General features: G+C 34.8%; 1 protein-coding gene across 4 annotated transcripts in view; it reads right to left on the reverse strand.

The window, feature by feature from the left end:
- Window positions 1-26700, reverse strand: part of LOC132904689 (glycogen-binding subunit 76A) — a 94767-nt gene that overhangs the window by 36246 nt on the left and 31821 nt on the right. The window contains exons 1-2 of one of the 4 annotated variants that reach the window (XM_060955385.1): window positions 2871-3151; window positions 2688-2795 (exon numbers count right to left, since the gene is read on the reverse strand). The exons of 2 other annotated variants lie outside the window; for them this stretch is intronic. In XM_060955385.1, coding sequence (XP_060811368.1) covers window positions 2688-2762 — 75 coding nt within the window. In that variant the 5' untranslated portion in view covers window positions 2763-2795; window positions 2871-3151. Of the gene's footprint in view, window positions 1-2687; window positions 2796-2870; window positions 3152-22692; window positions 22888-26700 lie in introns of those variants that run through there. One more of the 4 variants, XM_060955384.1, reaches the window with a different exon arrangement.

A 26700-nucleotide genomic window follows, 5' to 3' on the forward strand; every position in this document is an offset into this window, starting at 1 on the left:
ATCTTAACGCTATTTAATCGAATCTTTTGTTTAATTACATCGATATTATTAAGTTATAGGAGATGAAGTTCTCTTCCATTTCACAAGTTAAATATAAACTTCGATCTTCTTCTTTCACAGATGTAAAAGTTGTATTGTAAACTATCTTTGATTTATATAAATTTAAAATTCGATGCTTTTTTATGGCATCCTTTTATGTATTAAATAATCTAAATTTTCATTTCATCGTCACGATCTAATGAAGAATCGTAGGAGGTTCAACATTTAAATACTTTCAATGATAAGAAACCTTAACAAATACATATTACAAAAAAGCCGATCACATTCGATTAATTTTTACAACACGGCAATTTAACATATAAAATTATCAAATAATCTGACGGACTACGTGTCTGTGCTAACGAACGTCTCTGCTCGAGAATTACTTATTATACCGGGAACAATTATTCTTAAATGTACAAAATAAAGTTAATCTTGACGCTCGATATCGCATATTTCTTAGAAAAATAATTTACAAAATTACAGGAATAATTATAACGTTATTTTTTTAGTAATTTACAAAAAAAAACAATACATCTTTCTGTGAACTTTAATTTCTAAAGAGGTGCAGATAACAGAAGAACTTCGTGAAATTCTATTCGACGCGTTAAGGATATCGCGTTAAGGATAGCGGAAACGCAAAAAAATAGAGGGAAATTCAAGCGTAATTGAGCTGCCGTTTAATTTGCAGAACTCTTTCATCGGATAAAATTTCATAGGATAAAAGCGAGATGACATTTTATCGGCCATAATATATCTCTGGATCTCCTTTGGCAATGAATGCGAAACGGATACGTATATACACCGGCACGTGCATTCTAAAATGCGCTCCACTACCGCGCCGGTACAAACTTGATTCAACATAGAGCGAGCGTGCAAGGTATTTGTATGCAACCATTGAGAAACCCTGAATTTTTTTAATAGTACAGACTAGCCTTATTTGTAGGTTACGTCTACGTGGTAACAAATGCTCGTTTAAAACACATAGCAATCGATCTTGCTTCCTGAAGCAGAATGTGATATGGTAATTTCCCTATTTTAAGTTCTCGTTAAAAATTTGAAATCTTTTCGTGCGCATGAATATAAAAATGGGAGGTTTAATAGCCTATGTACTATTTCTAGACATACTTAAAGCAATTTGTAATTTTCCGATCTTTTTAGAAAAAAATTCTCTGCTACGTAGTTATTGTTCTACCTTTGTATAAAATTTTAAATATTGCATAGTAAAAGATAGCGAAATTTATTTGCCGTAGAAATTATAAGTTAATTTTGTAATATTCGAAATTAAATTTATATACAGAATTAATATTACAGTTCTATCGATTCTAATTCCAATTATTCCATATTTATTCTATATAACAAGTATAATGGCATTTTAAATATCTGTATTACCATACATAAACAAGATTAAATACATCGATAATTTAAGAAACTGATACGACGAGTCTACAAATCTTAAACAACGAAGCCAAAAAATGCAATGGATGAACTTTATCGACGACGATTATTTCCGTGAATATCAAGAATACCACCTTTGAGATAACAGAGAAGAAGATAACGAATCTGCGATTATTTTCGCGAAAAGCTCGATCGTTGTACAATAAATTACAAGCAAAGGAAACGCGTAGGTTCAATGAAATCCGTTACGAATGCATAGATTATCTGAGTGGATGATCGCTCGGAGCTGTAATTATCTCGATGAATAGAAAAACAAATAGTTGGCAATAACTTTTATAGATTGAAATGCTTTCGTCGATAGATACAACGCATTCGATCAACTCCCCACGTGTATACCAATATCAAAGGAGATAAGGAATCCAAACTATTTCTATAAATAGAAAGATAAATGCGAAAGCAAAGTTTCTGCAAAATTTAGATGTTGATTTAGACGTTGTTAGGAAACTTGAAATAAGAGAATACGGAAGTGCAAATGCTATCAGTCTAACACAGTGACACGAATAAGCATGGAATACCTTTCGAATACTAGAGAAGATAACAAGTCTTGGATTACTTTCGCAGATACGGTGATAGATTTTTGCAAATGCGGATATAACCGTAAATCGACGAACTCTGAACAGATAAAACGGACAGAAGTGCGACGTGGATGCTGCATCACACCAGCGAATACCAAGAATACCGTTTCTAAGACAGCAAACAGTCGGCGATTATTTTTACAAATGTGAATGCAAACAGCCAATAATCTCTTTCACAAACGTGACTATTCTGTGCCAATGAATTCGAGAATGCCGCGAATTCTCTATTAACCTTTCGTATTATACGCGAATAAACGTCAAATGTGTGGTTAAATCAGAGAGATATAAAAGAACAAGTAATTTTAGTAATATTTATATTTTAATTTTAGTAATTTTAATTTAATTTAATTTCAGTAATTTTAATATTTTCAGAATTATAGGAACAATACTGTTTAAATCCAACGTGTACATAATTCTGTTGAGGAAAACGGACACATTCTGTCGCCATGTTCTATTACCATAGTACTAAATGCCAAGCGCGCCATTTCCAAGACAGCAAACAGTTCGCGATTATTTTTATTAAAACGAAGACGGACAATCACAGCCAAGGACTATTTTTGCGATATACAACGGTACACGTTAACACGAGTTAAACACAAATTTTCTCCAACTTACCAAGTTTTTCAAACTTAGCCAAAGGGTCAATAGATAAGTCGTAGACCATACATAGTATAAATATGAGCATGCCATTTCCAAGAAAGCGAACGTTTAACGATTATTTCGCTATTAAAATATAAACGTAAAAAGAAAATAAATTATTCCATAGTAGTGCTCGCTTTATAAATTCCTCCAACTTACCGATTTTTTCCAAACTTAAGCAAAAGGTTCGATCAAAAAATCGCAGACCATACACGATGTAAGCGTAAGCGTGCCATTTCCGAGAAAACAAATATTCCACGATTATTTCAGCAAATGTAAAGACAAATAGTCTTTCGATGATTATTTTTACGGATCCGAGTGGTACAAGTCGACGAATGTCAAACAGGGACGAGAGGCGGAAGCGCAACGGGTTCCATCGGCGTTGCACGCCGCCACGCCAATGAATGCCGGGCGTGCTGTTTCTAAGACAGCAGAGAAAGTCGGTGACAAGTTCTGCCACTGGTTATTTTTAAACCTTCGCACGGGATAAGATCGTTGCAACACCGAGTACCGATCGACGAATTAATCAAGCCTAACCTAAGCTCGTCGTTCATTTCGTTGACTCGTTCAAACATCCATTAATATGAGATGATATCGTGCAAACATCAAACTCGAGCGTCTAGATGTAGATACATAGTTGTTCGAAAGTATCCAGACACTTGCTACATTTTGATACAAAATATATTTTAATTATGAAATTACCGATATGTATACTAACATAGTGTATATTACAGAAAGTGACGATTTCGCTAATTCGTTTAAATGGCTATATTATTCAAAGTTGTTAATATATTCCCTCTGTTGTTTCCTAATTCTTCTAGTTTCGTTTGTCTCAATTTATTATATAAGAAAGGATATTATTCGAACGGTTAAGAATGGTACTTTAAGAATTCTTTTTTAAGTATTCTTCAGAGATTCTCCTACTCGTCAGGTTTTTCGATAATCGTCGAAGGAATGTTGTAACGATGCTGTTCTTTATAATCGTCGTATTTGTAATACATATAATATTGCAATCCGGATAATTGATTTTCTCCAGCTGATATGCGATAACAGAGCCATTTGTAATTGTCAAAGTAGAAGTATTTTAATTCTTTTACTTTTGAATTATAAAACAACTTAACTATAAAATAATTTAATCTTAGACTAAAGAATTTAAATAGTAAATATATTATTGCTACGTTTTCTGCAATAACTATTTTAGCATTATAATCTGCTGATTCTATGAAAAGGTAGTGACTGTTTTTTTCTAATTACTAACTTGTCATTAATTTTTATACTTCGATACAACCTTTGTTATTTCTATATTTTGATGCAATATCTTAATGTTTATTGTTATCTCAGATAGACCAAAGTGTGCGGATATTTATAAACGATGGCGTGTGCTTCTCCATTGTATCGACATAAATCTGTATCGTCTGACATGTATAAGAAATTCTACCTTTACCTTTCAATAAACGTTCAATGTTCGCCTCGCGCTAATCCTTCGTTGTTCGACTGACGTTTTCTTTCTTATCTGCTTGATGTTAACCATTCGCGATATCAAAGTTCACCCCATGGAATCTGCGACCGAGTAAGTAGAACTATGATTCAAACTTGTTAACAGGTAACTTGTTGGGTGAATTTACGACTTGGCAGACGTCTATCTGTACGAACCTGATCGATAAGTGCTAGACGTAAAAGGGAAGAGAAAGTTCAGACGATTTGAATGTGCCAAGCTACAACAATGCCCACGATAAATGGAGAATATTGTTCGAGTATTAGCGTGCCTTTGTGGCCGAGTTATTGAGACGTTAGGAGGAAGTACTTTATAAAATTGGACTGTTTAATCCGAGGAGCGAGAGTGAGGTGTTAAATCCGTTAAGTAGTCTTGATCTTGATCTTTCTACGATCGTAACAGTGCCAATTATTCGTTTTACAGACAATCAACGATATTCTTTAAGGTTCGAAATTTCGATGATGGAAAGGGAAACTATATTTTTGATCAAACTAAGATCCAAGATGCAACCAAATTCTCGGGCATTTAATGTTTGAAAAAATCACGTTGATTTTCTCTGTAGCTATGATAATCGTACGCTCTTTATCGTAAGGGGTAGTTATTTTATTCCGCCGAATCTAGTTTAAATATATACTTAGGATTTATTCCAACGCGATGATTCACGCTATACTAGAAGCTTAGGTTCAGTCAAGTAATACATCATATCATGAAGAAAAATATAAAAAATATCAAGAATCTTTATGTCTACGAGGATTTGAGTTAAAAACTTGCTTCTCCGAACAAGCTTTCCGAGCAGTCGAATAAACTGTAATTACGTTGCTCGTTTCTACAATTAATCGTCACAGAAGTCACCTAAACACAAGTACACAGAATTCTAAATAATCATCCCATCGCTTCTCCGTTAACTACCACTTTATAACTATGTACCTATATCCAGATCATTGAAACATTTACATATGCCATATCCTACAATTTCGCTGTGCCGCGTCTGTCATTCATGAGAACCTGCAGCTGAGTTAATAAAACGCAATCGAGCTCGTCCCCTTCATTTGCATCTCATTCGAGGCAACCTGTTTCGCGCTGCAAATTGTAAAACTGACGAAAAAATGCCGAGGAAATATCGCCAACGAACACCGAACCCGTCCGCTAATAATTGCCAGAGGAACTGAAAAGGAGGCAGGAGAAGAAAATTCTACCGTGGCACGCATTCTTACGCGTATTACCGTTTCAATAATAAACAGGTATCGGTTTCCGAGCGTTCGTAGACGATTACACGAGTTGCTAGTCGTCTCACGCGAGATCCTCTATAACGAGGATTAATATCCTTCTCTATTTAGCCGGAGACTTACGAGTTGCAGATGTAATCGTCCTGGACTGGTGGAGAAAGAACGGCGATGAGAAAATTTATTCGTGCGGACGATTAAATAAATCTTTCGTGCCACCAACAAATCTTAACGGAGTAATCGCGGCAGATATCGTTAGATTAATGGCAAATGATCCTGCGACCTGTGACACTGGATCCAGCGAGTCGACTGCCGAGAAAAAACCATAGAGTAGGAATACACAGAAGTCTCGAATCGTTTTGCTTGCGATTTAGACGAATAGCTTACCGATATGTGCATCTGTTTCGTCGGTTTTTCGTTGACTAGAAAGATAGAGAGATTTCGAGCGATGGGAGAAATTACGAATGATTGATATTTAAAGAAAAGACTGTGGAGAAAATTCCTTCAACTTCTTCATACAACGTCCTGAATCGCTATCGTATTATGCTTCGATGTTACAACTTTGAGTAGTTTTGTTAGTAAATATTCATTTACGAGGAAAACAACATTCATTACAGTAATTCGTTACATTTAATCGACAATAGCCGTATGATATCTAGAAAATAAGATTTATCGGTGTACCGAGACCGTTTAGAAATTCTGTTAACGATAATTAATTTAACAGAAAAGATCTCTCTGTAAGTTTGGTTAAGCAATGAATTCTGAGAAGCCTAATCATCCATCAACTTTATCACTGAAAAGAAAAAACATATATATAAGATCTCTGTAAAAGTCCTCTCTTCAGGAATCGATTTGCATAAAGAAATTACTCGACGTATCGAAATACACTGACAAGCCGCACACGAATAACGAGATAGTAAAAGTCATACGCAAGAAAGGACGATATGGATCTGCATGCACTACAATTCAGCAAAGAAGCAAGCGCGCTGTAATGCTTATCGTTTATTCGAAACAACTAATTTACATACATACTTGATACGTGCACGAGTTACTGCGAATACGAGGATCAGCGACGATTTACGCGCGAACGAAAATTTATTATCAAAACCAGTTCATCGTGCTACAAAATTACTCGTACGCTCTAAATTAAAGTCTAGATCGAATTTGCATAGCAAGGCGTCGTAACGTATTAACCACGTAGAAAAATGGTATATCCGTCTGTCGAAGAGCAAACGATACTATTTGCTAAGATATGCGCACTCAATTTCCTACATGGATTTCAATTACTCACTTGTTCCGAACAGTTCGCTCGCTCAGTGACAGGTATTTAATGCGAGAAACTCAACGCGCGATGAACTAGCTTCATCTTTCACTGCGTTCTCTCATTTATAGATTTTATTGTTGCTAAAATTAACTCGGTAATAACGCGTGTAATTATCATATTAAATCGTAATTTAAAAGGAAGCTTGTTAATGTCTTCGAACGTGAATGATATTCATCTATAACAAGCTTCTGCGGAAAAATAGAACGCTGTATTCAGGCAAATATGTTTCTAACTGGATACTAAATCGAGAAATTAGTAAGACGGATTAGCGAGACTGGACAATAGAAAACACGTCGTTATTCGACAAAACTATCCAATAAATGGATAGCTTTAAATGAAATCTACTATAAACAAAGGAAAAATAACGCACAGATCGTTTAATCAATAACATTGTAATTCCATGAAAATACATTCCGAGTGAATTTATTACCGAATATTTAAAAACAGCAAGTGTATAGAACCAACGTAAAAAGAACTTTCGTAAAAGTCGAAAATCTGCAGCATCCATATTCAGTCCTACGTATATGTATATCCACATGATTTTCTTTGTTTCATCTTTTTCGCAAATAACGTTGGATACCATCGATAACTGGTAGCAATCTCAAGCGAAGTATTGATTAAGTGCAACAAGAGGAAAGCAACGCCTCGAGCGTTCGAAAGCAAATGACTGAAGAGAGCGTTGAAGAAAAGCCAATTAAAAAAATACCCAGGATTATATTATAGGTGCCGTTTCTTTAGAATTTTGTCAAAACTTATCGTGAGTCGAGTCAATTATCGTGGCCTTAAAGCCAATACGCGGCCGCGTAATTGCAAGTCTGGCTAGATGAAGTCCACTCGGAGGTGAGCAACCGGTCGCGGAAGGGGTTAATAATAAGAGTCAACCAGCATCTGCGTCTTATTACGAACGGGGAGACTGATGGAAGCGAAAGGAACGCGAGACGTGCCAGCATCAGGGTTGCAACGAGTCATTAATGCTTTCGGACAAAACACCTCTACGAACGTTGCAATTACTCGTGCGCGATTTATTATGTTCGGATACGCTGGAATAACGAAGCGTGCACGACGTTCGGACAGCCCACGTTTTGAGAACTTAATGATTTGCGATACGGGTTGCATTCGTGGTACTTAATTTAATAATCGTTGATTAACACACAACGAAGATCGGATTAAAAATTGCAACGAATAAAAAGAGTCGTATCGTGTAGAAAAAATATTTAAATATAATTTAAATCTGCTCTTTTCCCCTTTCTTTTATGGCGCTTCTTTTTTCGGATTTTTAGGGAGGAGAGTAAGTACTTTATTTATAAAAGTCATGGAATACTCGCAGGGTAGTAAAATTTATTGAATACCGAAATCAAGTATTTAAAAGGTACCTATATGTTTGAATAATGTGTAAGGAGAACAATAACTTGCAATACGGGTTGCATTCGTGGTACTTAATTTAATAATCATTGATTAACACACAACGAAGGTCGGATTAAAAGTTGCAACGAATAAAAAGAGTCGTATCGTGTAGAAAAAATATTTAAATATAATTTAAATCTGCTCTTTTCCCCTTTCTTTTATGGCGCTTCTTTTTTCGGATTTTTAGGGAGAAGAGCAAGTACTTTATTTATAAAAGTCATGGAATACTCGCAAGATAGTAAAATTTATTGAATACCGAAATCAAGTATTTAAAAGGTACCTATATGTTTGAATAATGTGTAAGGAGGACAATGACGTTGAAAAAATTGTCGAACTCGATAGATAGCAGAAAGATGTATGACGCGATACTTTCTTTTTTAAGATAGACGTAATTGCTTTAGCTATTATAATTATTATGGTTTTAGGTAATTTTTAATTGTAGGTCGAGATTTACAATTTTTGTTCTAAAAATTTTGACAGCTATAACGTTTGATTAAAATTTTATAAATTATCCATTATAGAGGAAGAATTAATTCGAAATATTTAATTAGCAGTTTTGTTCCATGTGGTATATGGCATGCGTGTCATCGTCGTACAAATTTACATATATTAAAATCTAGTACATGGGCGAAATATTTCGTCACGTGGTATTTCATGCCATCTGTCGCTTTAATGAAACATTTCGTTTATCTTTTCATGAGAAGTCAAAACGTCTCGTTCGAAACGGAGTGAAAATCAGTTTGCTCGTTAACCATGTTAAATGTAGAATTTCACAGCGATGTTTCGACGATCTTCTTTTTTATATTTTTAATGCTATATCTACTTCATATACGTGCAAACGCATAATAATAATTCTGTTTGAATTGAAAATATGAAGCTATCGAATTCGTCGTCGTCGCAAAATTGTAACATCGCGTCGCTCTGCTACATAAAAACCAAATACTTCTAATTTCCACTTTACACGAAAATATTGGAAAATAGACACGTGAGATATTTTATCTGTATCGTTATATGGATGCAAATGTTAAAGGATTATGAATCTTGAATTACATGCTATTACGTTTTTATAAATTAATAAATATCTTTAATTAACGTTAATTACGTAATTATAAAGATCTTATTAGTATAAATAATATTTGATGCATAAGATTTGCAATAATGCAAGTACGAAGATTTGTAGAGTATAGAGTGAGTCATACGTGTACCGCCGTGTCTGGCGACAGACGATCCTTTTCTACTTGAGTTTAATTTCGGCTGACTTTTCATATTATTTCAATAAAACGTTCATGATATAATAGTGATTAAATACAATATTTATAATACATCATTTATACTTTATATTGTTCGTTAAATTATAACGTTTAACAAATAAATCAATATTTATTATTTATATTTACATATACCTGAAATTTTCCTTCAAGTATTACGTGAAACTAAAATCTTTCGTACGAAATATAAGAATATTTTACGAGTACAGAAGACATAAAACATCGAAGTTTACGCAAAACCGGATTTCGATCCGTCGTACAAGTAGAAAGCATGCGAAAAGAAAACAAAAGAAATGTTATTTCAAGGAACATAAATGATGGTACACGTAAGACTATGTAGCTGCACTGCACTTTCCGGTTTCCCATAACGATATTTTCGTCATTTTAATCGTTAACTAGTATCAAAACGTAGCATATAAAACTGACCTTAAAATTTGACATTAAAATTCACCTTGCTTCTTCAAAAAATCAAAACTAGATAAAAATATAATACACAAAGATACGTGTATAAAGAAATTGAAAACTCGATAACTCAATTAAGTCCATAATATAAATAACTTGCTCGTATAATTTCCGATATAGGATATGTCAAAGTTGCGTCAACATTTATTATTATTATTACAATTATAACATTATACACCTACATATTATATCGTCATGTATATTACAATATTATTATTACTACATAGATAATATTCACACGATTTTAACATATCCAATATCACCACGATCCCACCTCTCAAGTTCAGCGAGACAATACGTTCCAATGTGATGTTCGATATGAGAAAAATGATCGCAATCACCGAGATCTATTGGAATATAGAATGTATAAATGGAACTACCTATATCTTACCGCACATTTCAAAAATTAATCTCAGCTTATTCTTGCATATGCGAATATGTTACAATCTGTACTATTATCGTATCGTTACATTCGCTGTTAATAAGAAAAATGCCCATCTTTATGGAGACAAATAACGAGGAAGTGGCAGGTGTGAATAAAACATATACGTTCTTTGGTGCAGGTTATCACGCAATAACGCACCGTCGCGACCGAGATCGCCGGGATTGTATTGCGTTTGCCAAGCCACGGGTAATTTTTACAAGGATATGGGTTAGATAATCGATGCGCCGTACTATCGACGTAACTATTAAAATATCGTATAGCACGGTAATCCGATCGTCTAAGCGAATCTGAAATAGAATTCGTCTCGTTCGAGCAATAGAAATGTTCACGCTGGATATGACTCATATAAGAAAAATCTGGAAAAATTCTCCAATCGTTCGACGCGTATACGTATTTACAAAACAACTATTCGTCACGAGGTATTTGTCCAATCGAACGAGTCCGAAACTCTGACAACTCTGTTTCGATTATTAGACTCGCACCTTGACCTATTCTGGTTAATTAAAAATAACACAAGGCTGAGAACTCGGGAAGAGTTATACTTTGTGTTTGCAATGCTCATCTTTTCGCACCTTACGCAACAGATAAAAATTGGCTCTCGTCTGTGTATCATACGAACAAATACAACGTCAAGTTCCTGTTGACGAGACTACTTTCGACCGAATGTAGCGCACACTGACAGTTCTCTCACGTTCTTTCATACAACGACATTGAACCCTATTTTTCCAAGTACAAATTCGATTCAAATTAGTGTAATTTTCTTTATTCATTGTTAAAGACCGCAAACAGAAACGACAAAATCTTTTAAGATCGATAGATTCGTATCAAATGTGTGAAACATCTTCTAATAAATATGAACAGTGTATTATTCAGATGCAAATCGTATAATCTTTTATTAATTCTCAGTGCTGTACTTACCGCTGGGAATCCAAACCCTAATTTGTTAAATAATCTTCAAGAAGTTTTTAAAAAAGCTTTCCATCGTGACTGAAAACTAAACGAATTTCGTGCTGGAATAGGTTGCGAGCGAAGAGTGAATTGAAGAACGCAAGTGAAGATTTGGGATGGTGTCACGTAGAGCTTTAAAATGCACTGTGCCTCTTGGAAGTTTGATTGTTTAGGAGAACGTGTACTGTGGTTACGAAGTTTTAAAAGTACAATATGATTCGAGGAAAAGCTATGGAGTTGTCGAGAGTCATGAAAGAATCATGAGAGAGCCATTCAGAGTCAGAGTTGAAGGAATCCGAAGTCATTTTGAGCAAGGTTCATTGCGTCGTTAAATTACTATAGCGTTATCTCTATTTCGTTATTAACGAGCAATTAAAAATTAATAAAATTGTACAAATAGTACTTTCAATGCAAATCTTTCGCAAAATATCTCGTTCTTTGATTGGAACAAATTTTTTTCTACATTCTATCCCTTTAGTTATACCAACGACTGGTTCACCTAACTTTATTACCTGAAACATCTCGCTTGTTTTTGATAATATCGAGGAATATTTCAAGAACAAATTACCATCTTCATAGACGAATGCGTAGAGGACATTCTTAAACGAAATCGCATATTTTTTAATACGTTGGTCGATCCAACTGGACCTTCTCCAGAAAAAAGTATTAACCTACTTATGTCGCAGAACTATACTAATCTAGCAGATATTGTCTATTGCCTAGAGAACGTGCAGTTGGATCGATTAATATATGATCCGATTTAGAGAGAACATTGGTGATGTTCGTATGTCTTCTACGCGTTCATCTACGAAAAAGCTAATCACGTCAAATTACGTTCCTCCCAAAAGCATTCAACTTGAACCTGAAACATTCTTTAATATCAGAAACGAGCAAAATATTCCTAAAGCTGGATGGACCAGCCTGTGTACGTAAAAATACGAATGTAAATAAACATTCACGGTCATATAATTTAGATTTTGATAGATATAGATTTTGTCATTAGGTGGTATTGACAAAATGCGCGATCACTTAGTTGCCAAGCCAATATTACTCAAGAGCTTCGAGAATCTTTTCAACGTCCGAAATTCAGTACATGTCGAACGTACTTGGCATTTATCACGCCCCACATATCGACACTCTCGCCAAGCCTCGAAGAACGAATCTTAATTAACGCGTTAATTACTGGAAAATAGATGCGATCGGTCAAACGTGACCAATGAAAAAGGCGCTTATTGGTAATCCCACTGCGATAACCTCGCGCAAGCAATCTCGTTTCTCTCTTTAAACGCTTCATCGCTAAATGAAGCGCAGGAAAGATCAAAAAAATTGTGTATGTTCGGCACAATGACACCAGCGGTTAAATCTCGCGTGATAGGTAGTAAGAGAGAGACAAATTTCGAGTATCGCTTGTTACAATCGTGTGGCAGATACAGAAGGCACGACTTACGATTTCAAAATTGTAATACTCTTACGAAACGTAAGTAAAGCGTTCTGACTTCCTTTATAAACCCTTCGAGAAATTATGCTTGTTAATTCGCGGAATAAAATAAACTTGACGAAGTAATAAATTTATATGCACCCCTTTCTGAGAAATGTTTACGTTAATTGTTAGAAAATCTTCCGCTTATTTAATAGCATAGCTTTCAAACTTTATGGTTTTGTAAAACTTAAACATAGGGGAAATGTAATCATTTACAAATCTTACCAATCTATCTCCAATTTTACGCGAAGACGTTCTAAATAAAAACAGTTAGAGACCATTGTATCGGATAATAAAAGCTCAATAGACTTTGCCCATTACCTGTAGTTTTTGGTGTAGTAATTGTCATTCAGCTTCGAATGGAATTAGGTGAGTTCGAATGTATGTATATTGTATCGTATTAGGTGGTATTGGAAATACATTTAATTGTCGCGATTGCTGTAATGAGAGTTCATGCTTCGAAAGAAGACTTCGTTTCGTTAAATGAAGTAACGAAATTTTGCTCTTTATACGTCTAACATAGAATGTTTCAATTATAACATAATTTTCGTTATAATATGTGTATTGCGCATTGTTCTTCGTCAATTGTACGACAAATAAAATCATATAAAAAGAAACGTATAAAATCATGTCAATAGTAATCTTTTTATCTCGTACATTACGAATGTTTTTAATTCTGAACATCATAGACAAAGTTCACTAAACGTTAAATTTTAACACTCTGCAAATAAATATATGCGTCTTACAATAAGAAAGATAATTGCTCGCGTGTATGTAAATTTAACAGTGTTTGTCTACGTATTAGTTAGTGTTGAAGTGATCGCCACGTCTAAGAAAACTCTACATCTGGTCTTCGGTTTTCTCAAGCGCTGAGGTAGACAAAAGAATGCGTCGATGACAGACCATAAGCGGTACACGTGCGAAGTTGGTTTCGGGGGTTCTTTTAGTCTCAGGGTAACATTGCTAGCGTGAGGATCTGGACCAGCTTACATTGTATTCCACACTTTGTACTTTAATATTCACAATATATATACTTACAATACCTTACAATTTACCCACGCGTTTCTTTAATTCCACATACACCGAATAACCTTAACAGTTAGTCATACAGTTCAATGCACGTTAAGGTTGAAAAGTTGATAATAATACTCGACGCTTTTTCATCAAGATACACGCAGTGATAACGCGAGCGTAATGATAACGCAGATTAAATGTCACAGTAGCGTTTATTTAACAGTGGTACTAAACAGATAAACCGTATCGATTTTTTCCGACAACGACCGCGAAAGAACATGAAAATGAAATACTTGTTGAAATGTGCAAGAATTTGAACGCTGGGGACTGCCGACACATTGGTAAAAAAACAGTGAAGCAAGCTGATAAGCAGATAAAGCGAAAAATATTCTCCGCCACTTGTCTGTTGGTCGGATCCAGAGGAAAGACCGAGTCCCTTAAAATTAAATTTATGTAACGCAAAGTGGTGAAATATTCTATCGAATGTAATTCTTTGAGAAATCGAGAAATCTGAGCGAGGAGATTAACAACTATACGCAACTTCGATTTTTTATTTCACAAGACCGAATTTCGAAATCAGTGAAACATACGTCGGATCGAAAATCAGCGATGAAAGTCAAAATTTGATATTTTTGAAGAATTGGAATTAGATACTATATAATAATATATAGGTCAATTCTTGCTCTTCTTAGTTTCTTTTAATTTCGTGATTAGTCGAATTATAATTTCATCTTCTGCCGCGAAATGTTTTCATAATTTGAAGAAATAACGTGAATTGTTCGTAATAACAAACGCGGAACACATGAAAAGTAGCAGTTGGTTTATGCCATTACGATCCTTGTCTCTTCGTATGAAAATATCTTTCTGAATGTCATACGAAAACCTGTTCTTTCCTTTCGTCAGAGGTGTAATAATACACATTCCATATATCAATATTCTAGCAAATCCTAAAAACCTTGGAAACCCTGAACACCTCAAATTCTTATTCGTATGAAATTTTAAAAAAAAAAACCATCCAAAGATTATACTTACTTTTACGTAAAATCTCCTCAACGAACCTAACCATTAAATATGTGCGTGAGATAGGCGACAAAGAATCAACTGCTAATCCGACGAACCAGCGTTCATCGCCCACAAAACAGGCTTGAAGAGAATATCAATTACCAAGAACGAGCAGCGAGATAATCCAGCAACGTGAAATAATGGTTGAAAGTAGATCAAACGAGAAGAAACACGAGGGGGTGTGTAGCAACAGGTATGTGGCAAGTGGTTAAAACGAGTCTAAGACGAAGCTCGCGCGAGCGCGAAACGAAGAAAAGAGAAGAGAGAAGAAGGTTCAGGGCAGCCAAGCCTTTGGAGGGTAATTTATTTAAACGACGGCCTATCTGCACGTCTATCGGGTTGCTAGTCTCGCGGTGGTTCGCTGATAAATCTCTTTCTCTCCGTTCGTGGTGTGTCGGTACTCTTTTTTCAGCCGGCTCGGCCGGCAAAACGTAAGGAAGGAGTGTACGCGGAGGGTGACGGGGGTGGTGTATATACTAGGAGAAGAGAAGGCTTGTTAGTAACTTCAGTAAAGTGGCGGGCACAACGGGGCCCGTTTTGTTTCCCGGTTTCGTAGCTGGACCATAGCGATAAGCTTGGGAGAGTTTCGCGCAACGAGCCCGGACGACTATAAGGGACCTTAACGTGCAGGTTCGCGCTCAACAGGATCGCTGAACCACGAATAAATCCGGCTGCCGTATGTCTTCGTGCAGATTAGATCGCCATATCCGCCGTGACTCGATGCGATGCGCTACACCGCTGGATTTTCGATAATAAAACGACAGGATCGCGATCGTTAATCTCGTAAAAGGAAGCAGTTACCGTTAGACCGATGCGTCGAGCGCGTGCATCGCTTCTTTACTATCCGAGCGCCGCGTCTTGTCTTTCTGCTTGTGACACTTTTCATCGCCACATTCCCGTTCGGCCTACCAGAGTCATCGGCTTTTTGCCTTAATTCTAGCGTCGCTCCACGTGTTTCGTTGTTTTTCCACCAATTACCGACGCCTGGCTACAAGTTATCGCTTTATACGACGTTTTATCGAATCTCTAAAATTGAAATTACCCAATGTTTTTAGATTGTTGGATACTGTCGAGGGTGTTCTTTTAATTTCAGTATGTTTGTAAGCTAAATATAGTTTACACGATACCATTGTCTGAACACGGCTGTGAGAAAAATGATCGAACGAGTGGTAAATGATCATTTATAGCTGTTTTTACGAAATGTACAGTTAAAGTAATTAAATACGATATACCGAATGTCGTTTTACGTTCAGTAATAAATATTTAGAAGGATGTACATGTAGCTGAGATGATTCTAAACGTATACGTATCGATCTCTTACTAAAAGCTGTGTAATTTATTAATTAAAACTTATCTTAGGTACTACGATTATTGTTTGATACATTAGAAGAAAATCTTGGCGTAACTTAGTCGCACGTCGTGAATAGCGGATACTGACGTTCTTCGTGTATCACTATGATCAAGAGTCGTAACCATATTCGTGACAACTATCCCTTTATCGTGATTCGGGTGTGTATTCGTGGCGTTGGCGAAGATACGCGTCACTTCGTCTCTAAACACGGGGACATCGTGTATTTGTCCAGAATAGACGCGCGTGTACATCTCCGCGTGCATGTTGCGAGTGGAGTTTGAGCGTGCAAGAAGATTTGCCACGATGGAGTACGTTCCTTAAAGCCAAGGCATCTCTGCTCGCCACACAACAAAAAGCTTTCAAATCTATCGCTGATTTATGAAATAAGTCAGATACAAGAATGAATAAAAATTAACTGTATCATAGAACCTTATTATGGAATACCATGAATTTTTAATTATATTCTCAGTTTCTTGTTAAATAATTTTTTAATTTAAAAGAGAAAACGTAAAAGTCTGGGGAAACATTGGTAGCTTTGAGCTTTTTGAAATTAGCGTACGTAAAAGCAGTTTAAATATTTGACATTTTGAGTAAGAAACTCGATAACAGGTACAGAGATCACGTTTATTGTTAAACCATTAAAATATATGTCGATTATATAACAAAATTAACGTCGATTATATACAAAACTAATTTCCTGTGAAACTGTATAACGATGGTTCGATTTTGCTTCACAGCTTCCTCGAACTTTCATTTCCTTTTTCAATTATATGAAATACATATATAAAAGAAATGAATAAAATGTATAAAAATTTCGTTTTATTTTTTAAATAAAGCTATCGTAAGATGCAGCGAGAGAATAAAATGATCGGTTACGGAAAGTTCTTAATCTAGCACTTTGGTGTTAGGTGAAATATACTCGATGACAGGAATGTGTTAGTTGCTATCTGTTCTACAATTCCACAGAAACCACAGTGTTCAGACGAAAGTGGTCGTGCTGTTTCCCGTGCCATTTAAACAGCTAAGCCGATGCTAAAGTTAGAAATTTAAAGGCTTGTGCTTGCTAGATGCACGTAATGAGCGTGCAGCTTTGAGTTTGTTACAAGAGTGTCTTGAACTTAACGTTAAAGTTCATGCACCGCGCGACTAAAGCTGTGAGAAAGTTACCCCGGGTCCCCTTCTAATAAACGTAACTTATAATTTTTCGATCTTATCCCACTGTGACCTGAATGCTTCCCGGGACTTAATTTATATTCCCTTAGATATCTAAGTGCTGTATCAGCGCGGTTTCTATCATGTAGAAAAAAAAGATGATAAAATACCTGCACTTCTTAGCATCCTAATGTTAAATATTTTACACTAATAAATTACACCGCTATCTATCCTTAGACACTTTATCTCGTAACATGCTTAATGTTGTCGTCATCAGTAGTATGAAAGTTAAATAGCATAATAGTAATGATACGATGTAGTACCTACGTACGTGCAAGTAATGAACGCACCATTAATTATAATTATAAGTTTCAAGTTTAAAAAGATGCCAATCCGTGATAAGATAAAAATTGAATTACATAAGAACTAGGGAAGAATGTAATTTTTAAGCAACTTCCAGTAAACCTTTTGTGTCTTGAGTTCTCTACGATATGATCTAATCGATACGTACAAATTACATGAAAAGAAGATAAATTAATTTATATCGGTTTTCTGATTTTCGCGTTATTTAACGTGTAAAACAAAGTGCGTTAGTATCTGATAGATGAACATGACGTATAATATTGGATAACTAATGCTGTGATAACCGATAGTTTTGAAATATACAAGAAGATAAGAGAAACAAATATTTTGTCTCTAGATCAAATAAAAGAATACCTTAAAAGATATGGAATTAATAAAACCTTTAAATAAATTTATTATAAAGAGAGAAAGATGTTTTTCATTACGACTTATTCTGATAAATAAAATTGCGTTAACTATTTATCTATATATTTAAATCAACATTGTAATTCAAATTTATAACTTCAAAAATTTTTTATTTTCAAATACCCATACGTACATGAAATACACAAATTACAAATACTGGTGCGTGAAATTTTACATAAATGAAAAATACATATGCCGATTGATTAAAATGTACGTGATGATAAAACAATCGTCGTATCATATTATATCATGTGTAATACCTAAAATATCGATTCATTGAATAGTATCGTATCATCTGTTAGCCTACGAGTTGATAATTTAATAGTTTACACGTTAAGATCAGTATTAACTGAAATTAATGAAATTTTATCCAAAAATAACGAATAATAAACAATCTTCGTATTGCAACCTTCGTGGGTCATTGTACGAAACCAAGATAAAGTTGTTTCAGATTGTTTCGACGAACTGTTGATAACATAAACATAATGCATAACTGATGAATAAGCAACATTACTTTACGCAACGAACATTAAAATAAACACTTTGCAGACATTTATTGACCTCCAATATCACATCGTATTTTATTATTATCGGGTGTAGAAATAAAAATATTTATTGCTGAAACATTCGCTATATTCCGCACGATTGACTATCATCAAGCTCGCTGTAAGTTCGTGTAAACACGTTTTGACAAAGGCGTTTGCGTTTACGCACAGCCATAAACCTGCGTATTCTAATGCGTTTGGTCGTGAAACATCTGCGACACGCATATTACGTATACGTGCGTTTACGAGTTTACGGTACCATTCGCAATTGCAATAAAACGCCCAAACGCATTTGTAGAATCTACAAAGTTACGCAATACTTCCGGCTTACACAGCGTCAAACCAAACTCCTTCGGTTTCTTCATATCGACTTATTTCTTTAACAAGAATTTAATAAAAATTTAGTAAACAAAATTCTTATCGCGATCAAAATGATCGAAAAATCTAACACATCTCGTGGTTGTAAAAAAAATTATGAACCTTTTTCCAGTCGCGTATACTATTGTAATTATTTATTAAATGATCCATAACTTCTAGTCACACATATTGGCGTAAAAAGACATTTCTAATAAAACTTCTCAATATTTAACGATACTTAAATTTTATTTAGTTTTACTATAGGTCTCAACGTACAAATGTTTCTTTATGCGAAATATTAAAAAAGTATTGAAATAAAATTTGAATATTAAATTGAATTTCATGTAACATTTTAATATTTGTTTGATATTTTGCATAGATAAAAATTTACATAGCGAAACCTATATTGAAACAAACAAGGACTGAGATTCTATGTAATAACATTTTCTATAATAGTAATTGAGTACAAAATTTCTATAGAAATAATTGTATAATGCAAGTAAAAATAACCTCGGCGATCCCCCAGGAAACACTTTGCGATCCCCTTGGGGTCGCGACCCATAGATTGGGAATCTCTTGCTTATAGCATGGCGTGTATGCTATTTTTCTTCGATCATAATAGAATCGGTAAAAAAAATTTCAATTTCGATTCGATTAAACGATTTGAAAAACAGGCACGTTTACAAAATTCATATTCTAATTTCAACTTGATTCGATACTATAATTTTATGATTTAAGATAACAAACTTATTAATTGTAATTAAACTTCGTAAGGATGAGGATACAAATAGAAGGTTATCCAAGACAAATGAAAGCTGTTAATTTGTCAAAAGTAAAAACTATATTAATTTCCTTGACGTATCACAGCAACCGATGACAAATTAACCACCGACGAGATATTTGTCTTAGATAAGCATCAGGATGTCGGCTGTACGCAAAATGAAACATTACTTCTAGTATGCAAATGAAGAAGACCGCAAATATTGAACACTTTTTCACGTCGAGAAGCGACATCTTAACAACCTACTGATAATTCATAAGAAGAAAAAACACGTGTAACGAACACAGAAAAAGCACGAAATACGTCGGAAGAAAATTCTCAAAGAAGAAACCGGTAACTTTATTCCGCCAAAAAATTCACGATTGCACCTTCGAACGAAATAATTAAATCGTATAATATAAGAAAAAAAAAAAAAGAAGAAAAAAGAAAAAAAAATCGTGAACCACATTCGAACATGGAAGTAAAAGAACTACAGTCCGCGTTCGTTCCTCGTCGTTTCATTACGTAAAAGAAACGAGTCGTCCTGTTTGATGACCGGTAGGAATGAAAGGAAAAAAATACGACCGGTGCATCAGAATGCACGGTTATCCAAAAAATTTGTATTCATAAGTATGCAAGGACGATGAAGCAATCGCGTGACCAGAAGTTTCGTGAGGCACCATCGCGACAAGAAGATGTCCGATTTATTTGTGTGACATTGCCGTCTTCTCGACAGACCATTGTTTTTTACGCGAATCATATGAAATTATTAATATCCATTAATATCCAATCAAACGACCCGACAAGGTTATCGCCGCGGCTTTTCAATATTAAATTGCCTTAAGAAGGAGAATGTCACGTGTGTCAATTCGCTAAGGGTCAATAATCCGTCCTTGCATTGTAAATTATAATATATGACGGATGCAAGTAAAAATGTACGACAGCGCACATCGTATATATTTGTAATAAAATACGTGCATTATATGACGTTATGAAAGCTTTTATCTTCAGGCAAAAAGAGGTGTATAAATTATTTATAAAATTATTTAAGAGAATAACAATAATTTCTACTTCCTATTTGGGATATTTATGATAGTTTCAGAATTTTTGTTACTTGTTTTCTGTATTATTATTTTGTATTATTATATACACAATAGTTTTTGATAGTACGTGCAAATTTCTATAGAATTATTTAAAGGAGTAAAAATAATTTCTATTTTATATTGAAGAAATTGAACAATCTCAAAATTGTTGAATAATTATCAATTTTCTGTATTATTTCAATAATTTTTAATAATAATAATTCTAGAATCTTAATTGACATATATAATTGAGAAAATAAGGATGGAAACTTGCTTCATCGTAATTACGTTGCATATTTTATTAATCAAATTTATCATATCTGTCCTTTTCGTTCTAATAGAAAATTCAGAAATTCTAAATTTTGTGTAGGAATGCTAATAACACAACTATTATTAGAAAAGCTAGTATTCCGTATGTATATATACGAAGTGTGCAATAATGCTATTTCGAGTGAAGAAGGGTTAATTATCAGAGTTATCGGTGTTACTTGCATTTGCATAGCAATAAAGCTACACCCTATCTCGAACAAAGTGCTACGCTGGAAGAAAAGAAGAATTCGTTCATTCATTGTCAGCTGTCGAAGAACACGATGACTAACTGCCACATGGAAAATTCTATGAATACGTCAATGCATTGTTGTCAGAGAAATGCGGAATTACTTAAAATGTTATTCATCCTAAGATGCATTTTAAACACTGATTATATAACTAGTTTTATGATAATTGTTTACAAACTGACAACTAGATATTGTATATTTTGATAAGGAACTGCTTCTAGAGTTCTAAACTGGCATGTTATTGTAACAAATAATTATTAATTGAGGATCAAACATATATATGAATGCTATCGTTCAAAAATATTTGGATAATTTTATTGACAATTTTGTTGATGAAATTGAATGGTATTCTGAAAGCAGATTGATCTTATTGTTCAGACTGTAACAGTATGAACTTATCTTTGTAATAGAATATTGTATTCTATAATATAGAATATTTCATTGCTGTGGATATCGCATTTTTATGGATTCTGCTATATGTTCCACAGATTATAAACAATTATAGTTATTTACACGAAATTTATTTAATATATTATTACAACTACTTCTTATTGTTATACATCTTTGCATATAAATGAAAGCAATGTGAATCCAATGGCTTCCAAAAAGAATCATAGAAAATTTTCACGATCATTCCAAATTCAAAATTTGGAATATCTAAAATTTCGACATAATTGAAACGTCTATATTACCTCTCCGAATTAAATCTAGAATAAGTCAATCTAAATTATCCAAGTTTCGATGTGTCCCAGGACGAAGCATTGCAACAAGCATTCTAATTCAAATCTAGTCTAAAATAGTTTAAAATAGTCAAAATAAAAGTTGGTTAAAGCTTTCCCAGAAAGGATCATAGAAAATTTCTCGATTTTTGATAATTCCAAGGTATTTCTCAATAGAGTTTCATTTAATCTGCTTTATTCCTAACCAAAATTAAATCTCGAATAAATCAATGCATAAATTACTAAAATTTTGTCGCGTGCCAAGACGAACCATTGCAATAAATAGATCTAACTCGGACCTAGCCTAAAATAGACAAGATGCAAACTGCATAAGCGTCGTAACGCCCTTCTAAAAGAAATTCATGGATAATTTCTCAATCTTTGATAATTCGAAAGTCGTGTCCTTCCAAAGAACGAAAAATAATTCTCAATGAAATTCCATCCAACATCCTCCATTCTTTTATCAGAATCGATAAATCAGTGTACTCTAATAATCGAACCTAACGCGAATCTAACTGAAATAAGTCAGCTCGTCGATAGAAATGATCTGAATTTGATTACGTACCAGAGTGAAGCGTGGTAAGAAGCGAAATTTCAACTGATCGACGCGGAGACCGTGCGAATCGCGCGGTTCAGAGAAGCAGATACTGCGCGGTAAGACGCTGTTCGCGTACATCTTCTATACATAGATACGTTATTGCGTCGTCGTCATCGTCGTCGTCGTCGTCGTCGTCGAAATGATGAGGTTCAGTCCGATGCAGTCGACCGTCGATCGGCACTGCAACCGAATACAGCAACTCTCGTTCACGATATTTTCGGTGTCAAGGTGTACCAGAAGCAGTGCTATTATCATCAACCTGGCCTTCGTTTTGCGGTGAAACGTTAATTCATTCATAGCACGCACCGCAAGGGCAATAACCTGGCCAACCATAATTGCCATCGAAAAATCAGTTCTCGGTCAATTACTCACACCGATCGTTACGCCTAAATAGCTTGTTACGATACGCGGGTCGTTCAAACAGATTCGATCGGTTTGATTAAATCAACAGGAAGGAAACAAGCAATTTAAATGGGAAGCGGACTAGTAGACAATTTTCTTGATTTATTTGTAAATTTTGGAGTGTATTTCGAGTAAAACTGAGTACGAAATATATACGTAAGGGTAGGTACTGTGTTAAATGTTTTTTTGTCTTTCGTACAAAATTAGAATTATAATATTTTCTGAATTTTTAATTCTGAATTAATAATTGGGAAATAATTAATAATTAATAATTTCCCGATGTAGGTCTTTTTAGTAGGCTTTCTTTTGTAAAGAATGAAGATTAGAGGAAGAGCATAGGAAGAGATTTATAGTTCTATCTAAGGAAAGAGAGATGACTTTAAAATCATTGGAACGTGTCTACTTCAGAAGTGAACACATAAAGCAAGACTATTTAATTTTATCTAATAAGATCCCTTTCCGATCGTTTTATTTCCATCGTTTCGAAGCTATAACTGGGAACATTAGATATATACGAGGCTCGTAAGAAAAGCCTATTATGAGCCTATTTTAATCTTCCGATTTTAATGTCGTTATTATTAATTGACAACAGGTTGGGAAGTAGAACAACCTGTTGGACTCAAAGACTATAAAATACTAAGCATTAAGTTCAGGAAACTGCTTAAAAAAAAAATAATCAAAAGTGTTTCAAATTAACGATCTTTAATACGCGGCTAAGCACGTTATAGTTAATTGGAATTGAAAGAATATGACCAAAATACATCTATATTAAAATATGTAATTAATGGTTCGATAAAAGTAGACATTAAATTGCCGAATTCATTTACATGTTTTTAATAAGTACAAAGATAGAGAAACTGATATTAGTCGTTTTAATTGCTTTGGTAGTTCGAATATCGACGACTATGAATATATTCTCGGCATATTCGAGAAACAGAGAGTCCAAAATACATAGTTGATCCAAAAACTAAACAGAGAACAGCTTTAGTAATACAAAATTCTTTAAAATTATATCAAATTTTAATATATTATATTTAGTAAAACGGTGGGAAATGTAATTTATCATTCTACTGCGGTCTCCGTATGTAAATTAGTTTAATTTAATTTATTAAATTACACTAATGCGCTATTGATAGAACAAACGAATGTTTAAAATCTCATTAAATTTTAATCGATTTAATGATTTAATCGATTGTTTTAACTAATCATAACGCAGTCATATTAAATCTCTAAATGCCGATGCGTAATTGATTTTTAGACATTTGTTCTTCGTATTTTGCATATATCAAAGATCGAATATACTAATTAAATTGTACGCGATGTTAAAATCACCGTCGCGTCATGTCGCGGAGAGAAAATGCTGAAAGTCATACGCGATACGATACGGGGAGCAAACTAAATATAAATGTGCTCGTTACTAGATATGGGTGTTTAATTTCAGAACAAATAAATTTATCTACTATACTACGTATCTTTTTCGATATACCGAGATAAACCGATGAATGCCAATGTAAATGAGCGAAACGTGGCGCTTCACGATAATATCCGCCAATATTATTATAACGAGCATTTCACTTTTACAGTTTTCATTTAAAGAGACACCTTGCAGTCTATTAAACGTAAAATATCGCGATACTAAAATCCCCCATCAAAACATGACTTACGTGTCTTTGGATAAATTGTTGGTATTTAAGGCGAAAGATTAAATTGATTAATTTAATTGAAAAACAAAAGAGCTATTCACCATAGAGTGGCCATTCATTTGTTCTGTCGGTGTTTTCGACTCGAAAGTCGTCGATACTTCTTCCGTATGCGTCATAATCATGCTCCTTGTTTAAATCGTATTGAATCAGATCGAAGTCACCTCGTTATACTTCAATGAAGATTCTTCCAGCGCTTTCCAGTCGGTTTCGTGCATCTTTGTCCTCACATTTTCGAAAAACAACGTTTCGTTTCTTAAATATATTCGATGTTATCGAAAAAGGTAGGATTATTTACTTTGCACGGCGCCAATTAATAATTGTTTTCGTGTCGAATCGGTCTATATCTCGAATTAATCGGAAAACAGCAAACAGTCAATCAGTAATAAATAACACTGCTCTCGTATCGTCAAGAAAATGCACTTTTTGTTCCCTATTGGTGATGTAAATAGTAGACTGTTTATCGTCTTTGCCAATACAGCCGACAAAGTTCAGTTTCAGAAACGTGTAAAAACCACGATTCTGCTCATTTCGTTCGCAGTCCGTCAAAACATACGACTTATACGTCACACACTGTCTTTTCTAACGTTGAGAAATATTTTTATCTAGTCTTAACCTCTTGGCTTCTTCGAATTTCGTAATTTTTTTCAATAAACGTCTCTTTAGAAAAATTCTAGAAAATCGATATCTTTCTTCGATGCACGATTTTATTTTATTTTCCACCTGCTTTCTGCATACGTTATATCGTACGTATTTCCTTGAAACACAAGTATTAATAGAGAGCGACAAGATTTTACGTTACGGCGTTCTTCTCCCTAGGTCAGAGAAGAAATAATTTTTCAAACTCTTTCTAAAGTTTCTTCACCACCACAGATAACAAAAGGGCAAACATAAAATCCCATCAAACGCAAAATCGTCGTACAATTTTAAACATCTTCGGCTTATTAATTTGCTGTCCGTTAATTCACAGAAACTGTGCCCTCCGTCCCGATAAAGGCAACAATAACAAAAACTCAATAAAAATTTCACTCGACCTCGTCTCTTCCTCTTCGCATTCTCGACGACCGAACGTCTCTCGATATTTCTCCTTGAAAATGCGATATTTCGATGCTTCGATCCAATGCTCCACCGTCGACGAGAAAATCTCTGCTGTCTCTTCCTTCTTTAAGATGCTGTACGACTGTAAATCACGAATTTTCTGCTAAATTCAAGGCACGACGTGGAAGAAAAGTTCACGAAGAGTATCCCTCCTTAACGGGACCACCATGATTCGTTTCTCGTGACGGATAAAAGGCTTTGTAGTTCTTAGGAAATCGCAAGTTTTGACGGTGCAATTTGTTCGACTGTTAACGAGACACTTGGCCCGATCGATCTATGGCATGCGGCTGAATGAACGTGCAGTCGAGTTACGATTTTTCGGAAAACGAAGGTACAGCAGAGCAAAGACAGAAAAGGAGCCGGCACGACCGGCCGGCTTACACACACTGACTTCTGACTGGTCGAGCTAGTAGGTGACTCCAGGGACCCCTTCCATAACGCATAGCAACTGCTCGTAAGACGACTGATAAGTTCTTGCATTCTGCTAGAATCGACAGATCGTCCTGACGGCTGCCGCGATCCAATCCGCAGGATTTCCTCGAGTAGCCAAGTACGCGATTTGTTTTTCGAGAAAAACTCAACGTCAGAAGAGAAACGTCAACGAGTAGATTTTTTACGCGTGGCGCCACGACTTTCCGTAGAAAGTTGATCGAAGAAAAAAGAAGGGCTCGTGCGAACGAACATCGACTTTCCGATGTGATACGATCAATCTTGCTTTGGCGAATTGATTTATTTGTTGTATAGAATGATGACAGAGGAAGGACATGATTGGTAC

The sequence above is a fragment of the Bombus pascuorum genome, chromosome 2 (genome assembly GCF_905332965.1).
Source record: "Bombus pascuorum chromosome 2, iyBomPasc1.1, whole genome shotgun sequence".
Lineage (NCBI taxonomy): Eukaryota > Metazoa > Arthropoda > Insecta > Hymenoptera > Apidae > Bombus > Bombus pascuorum.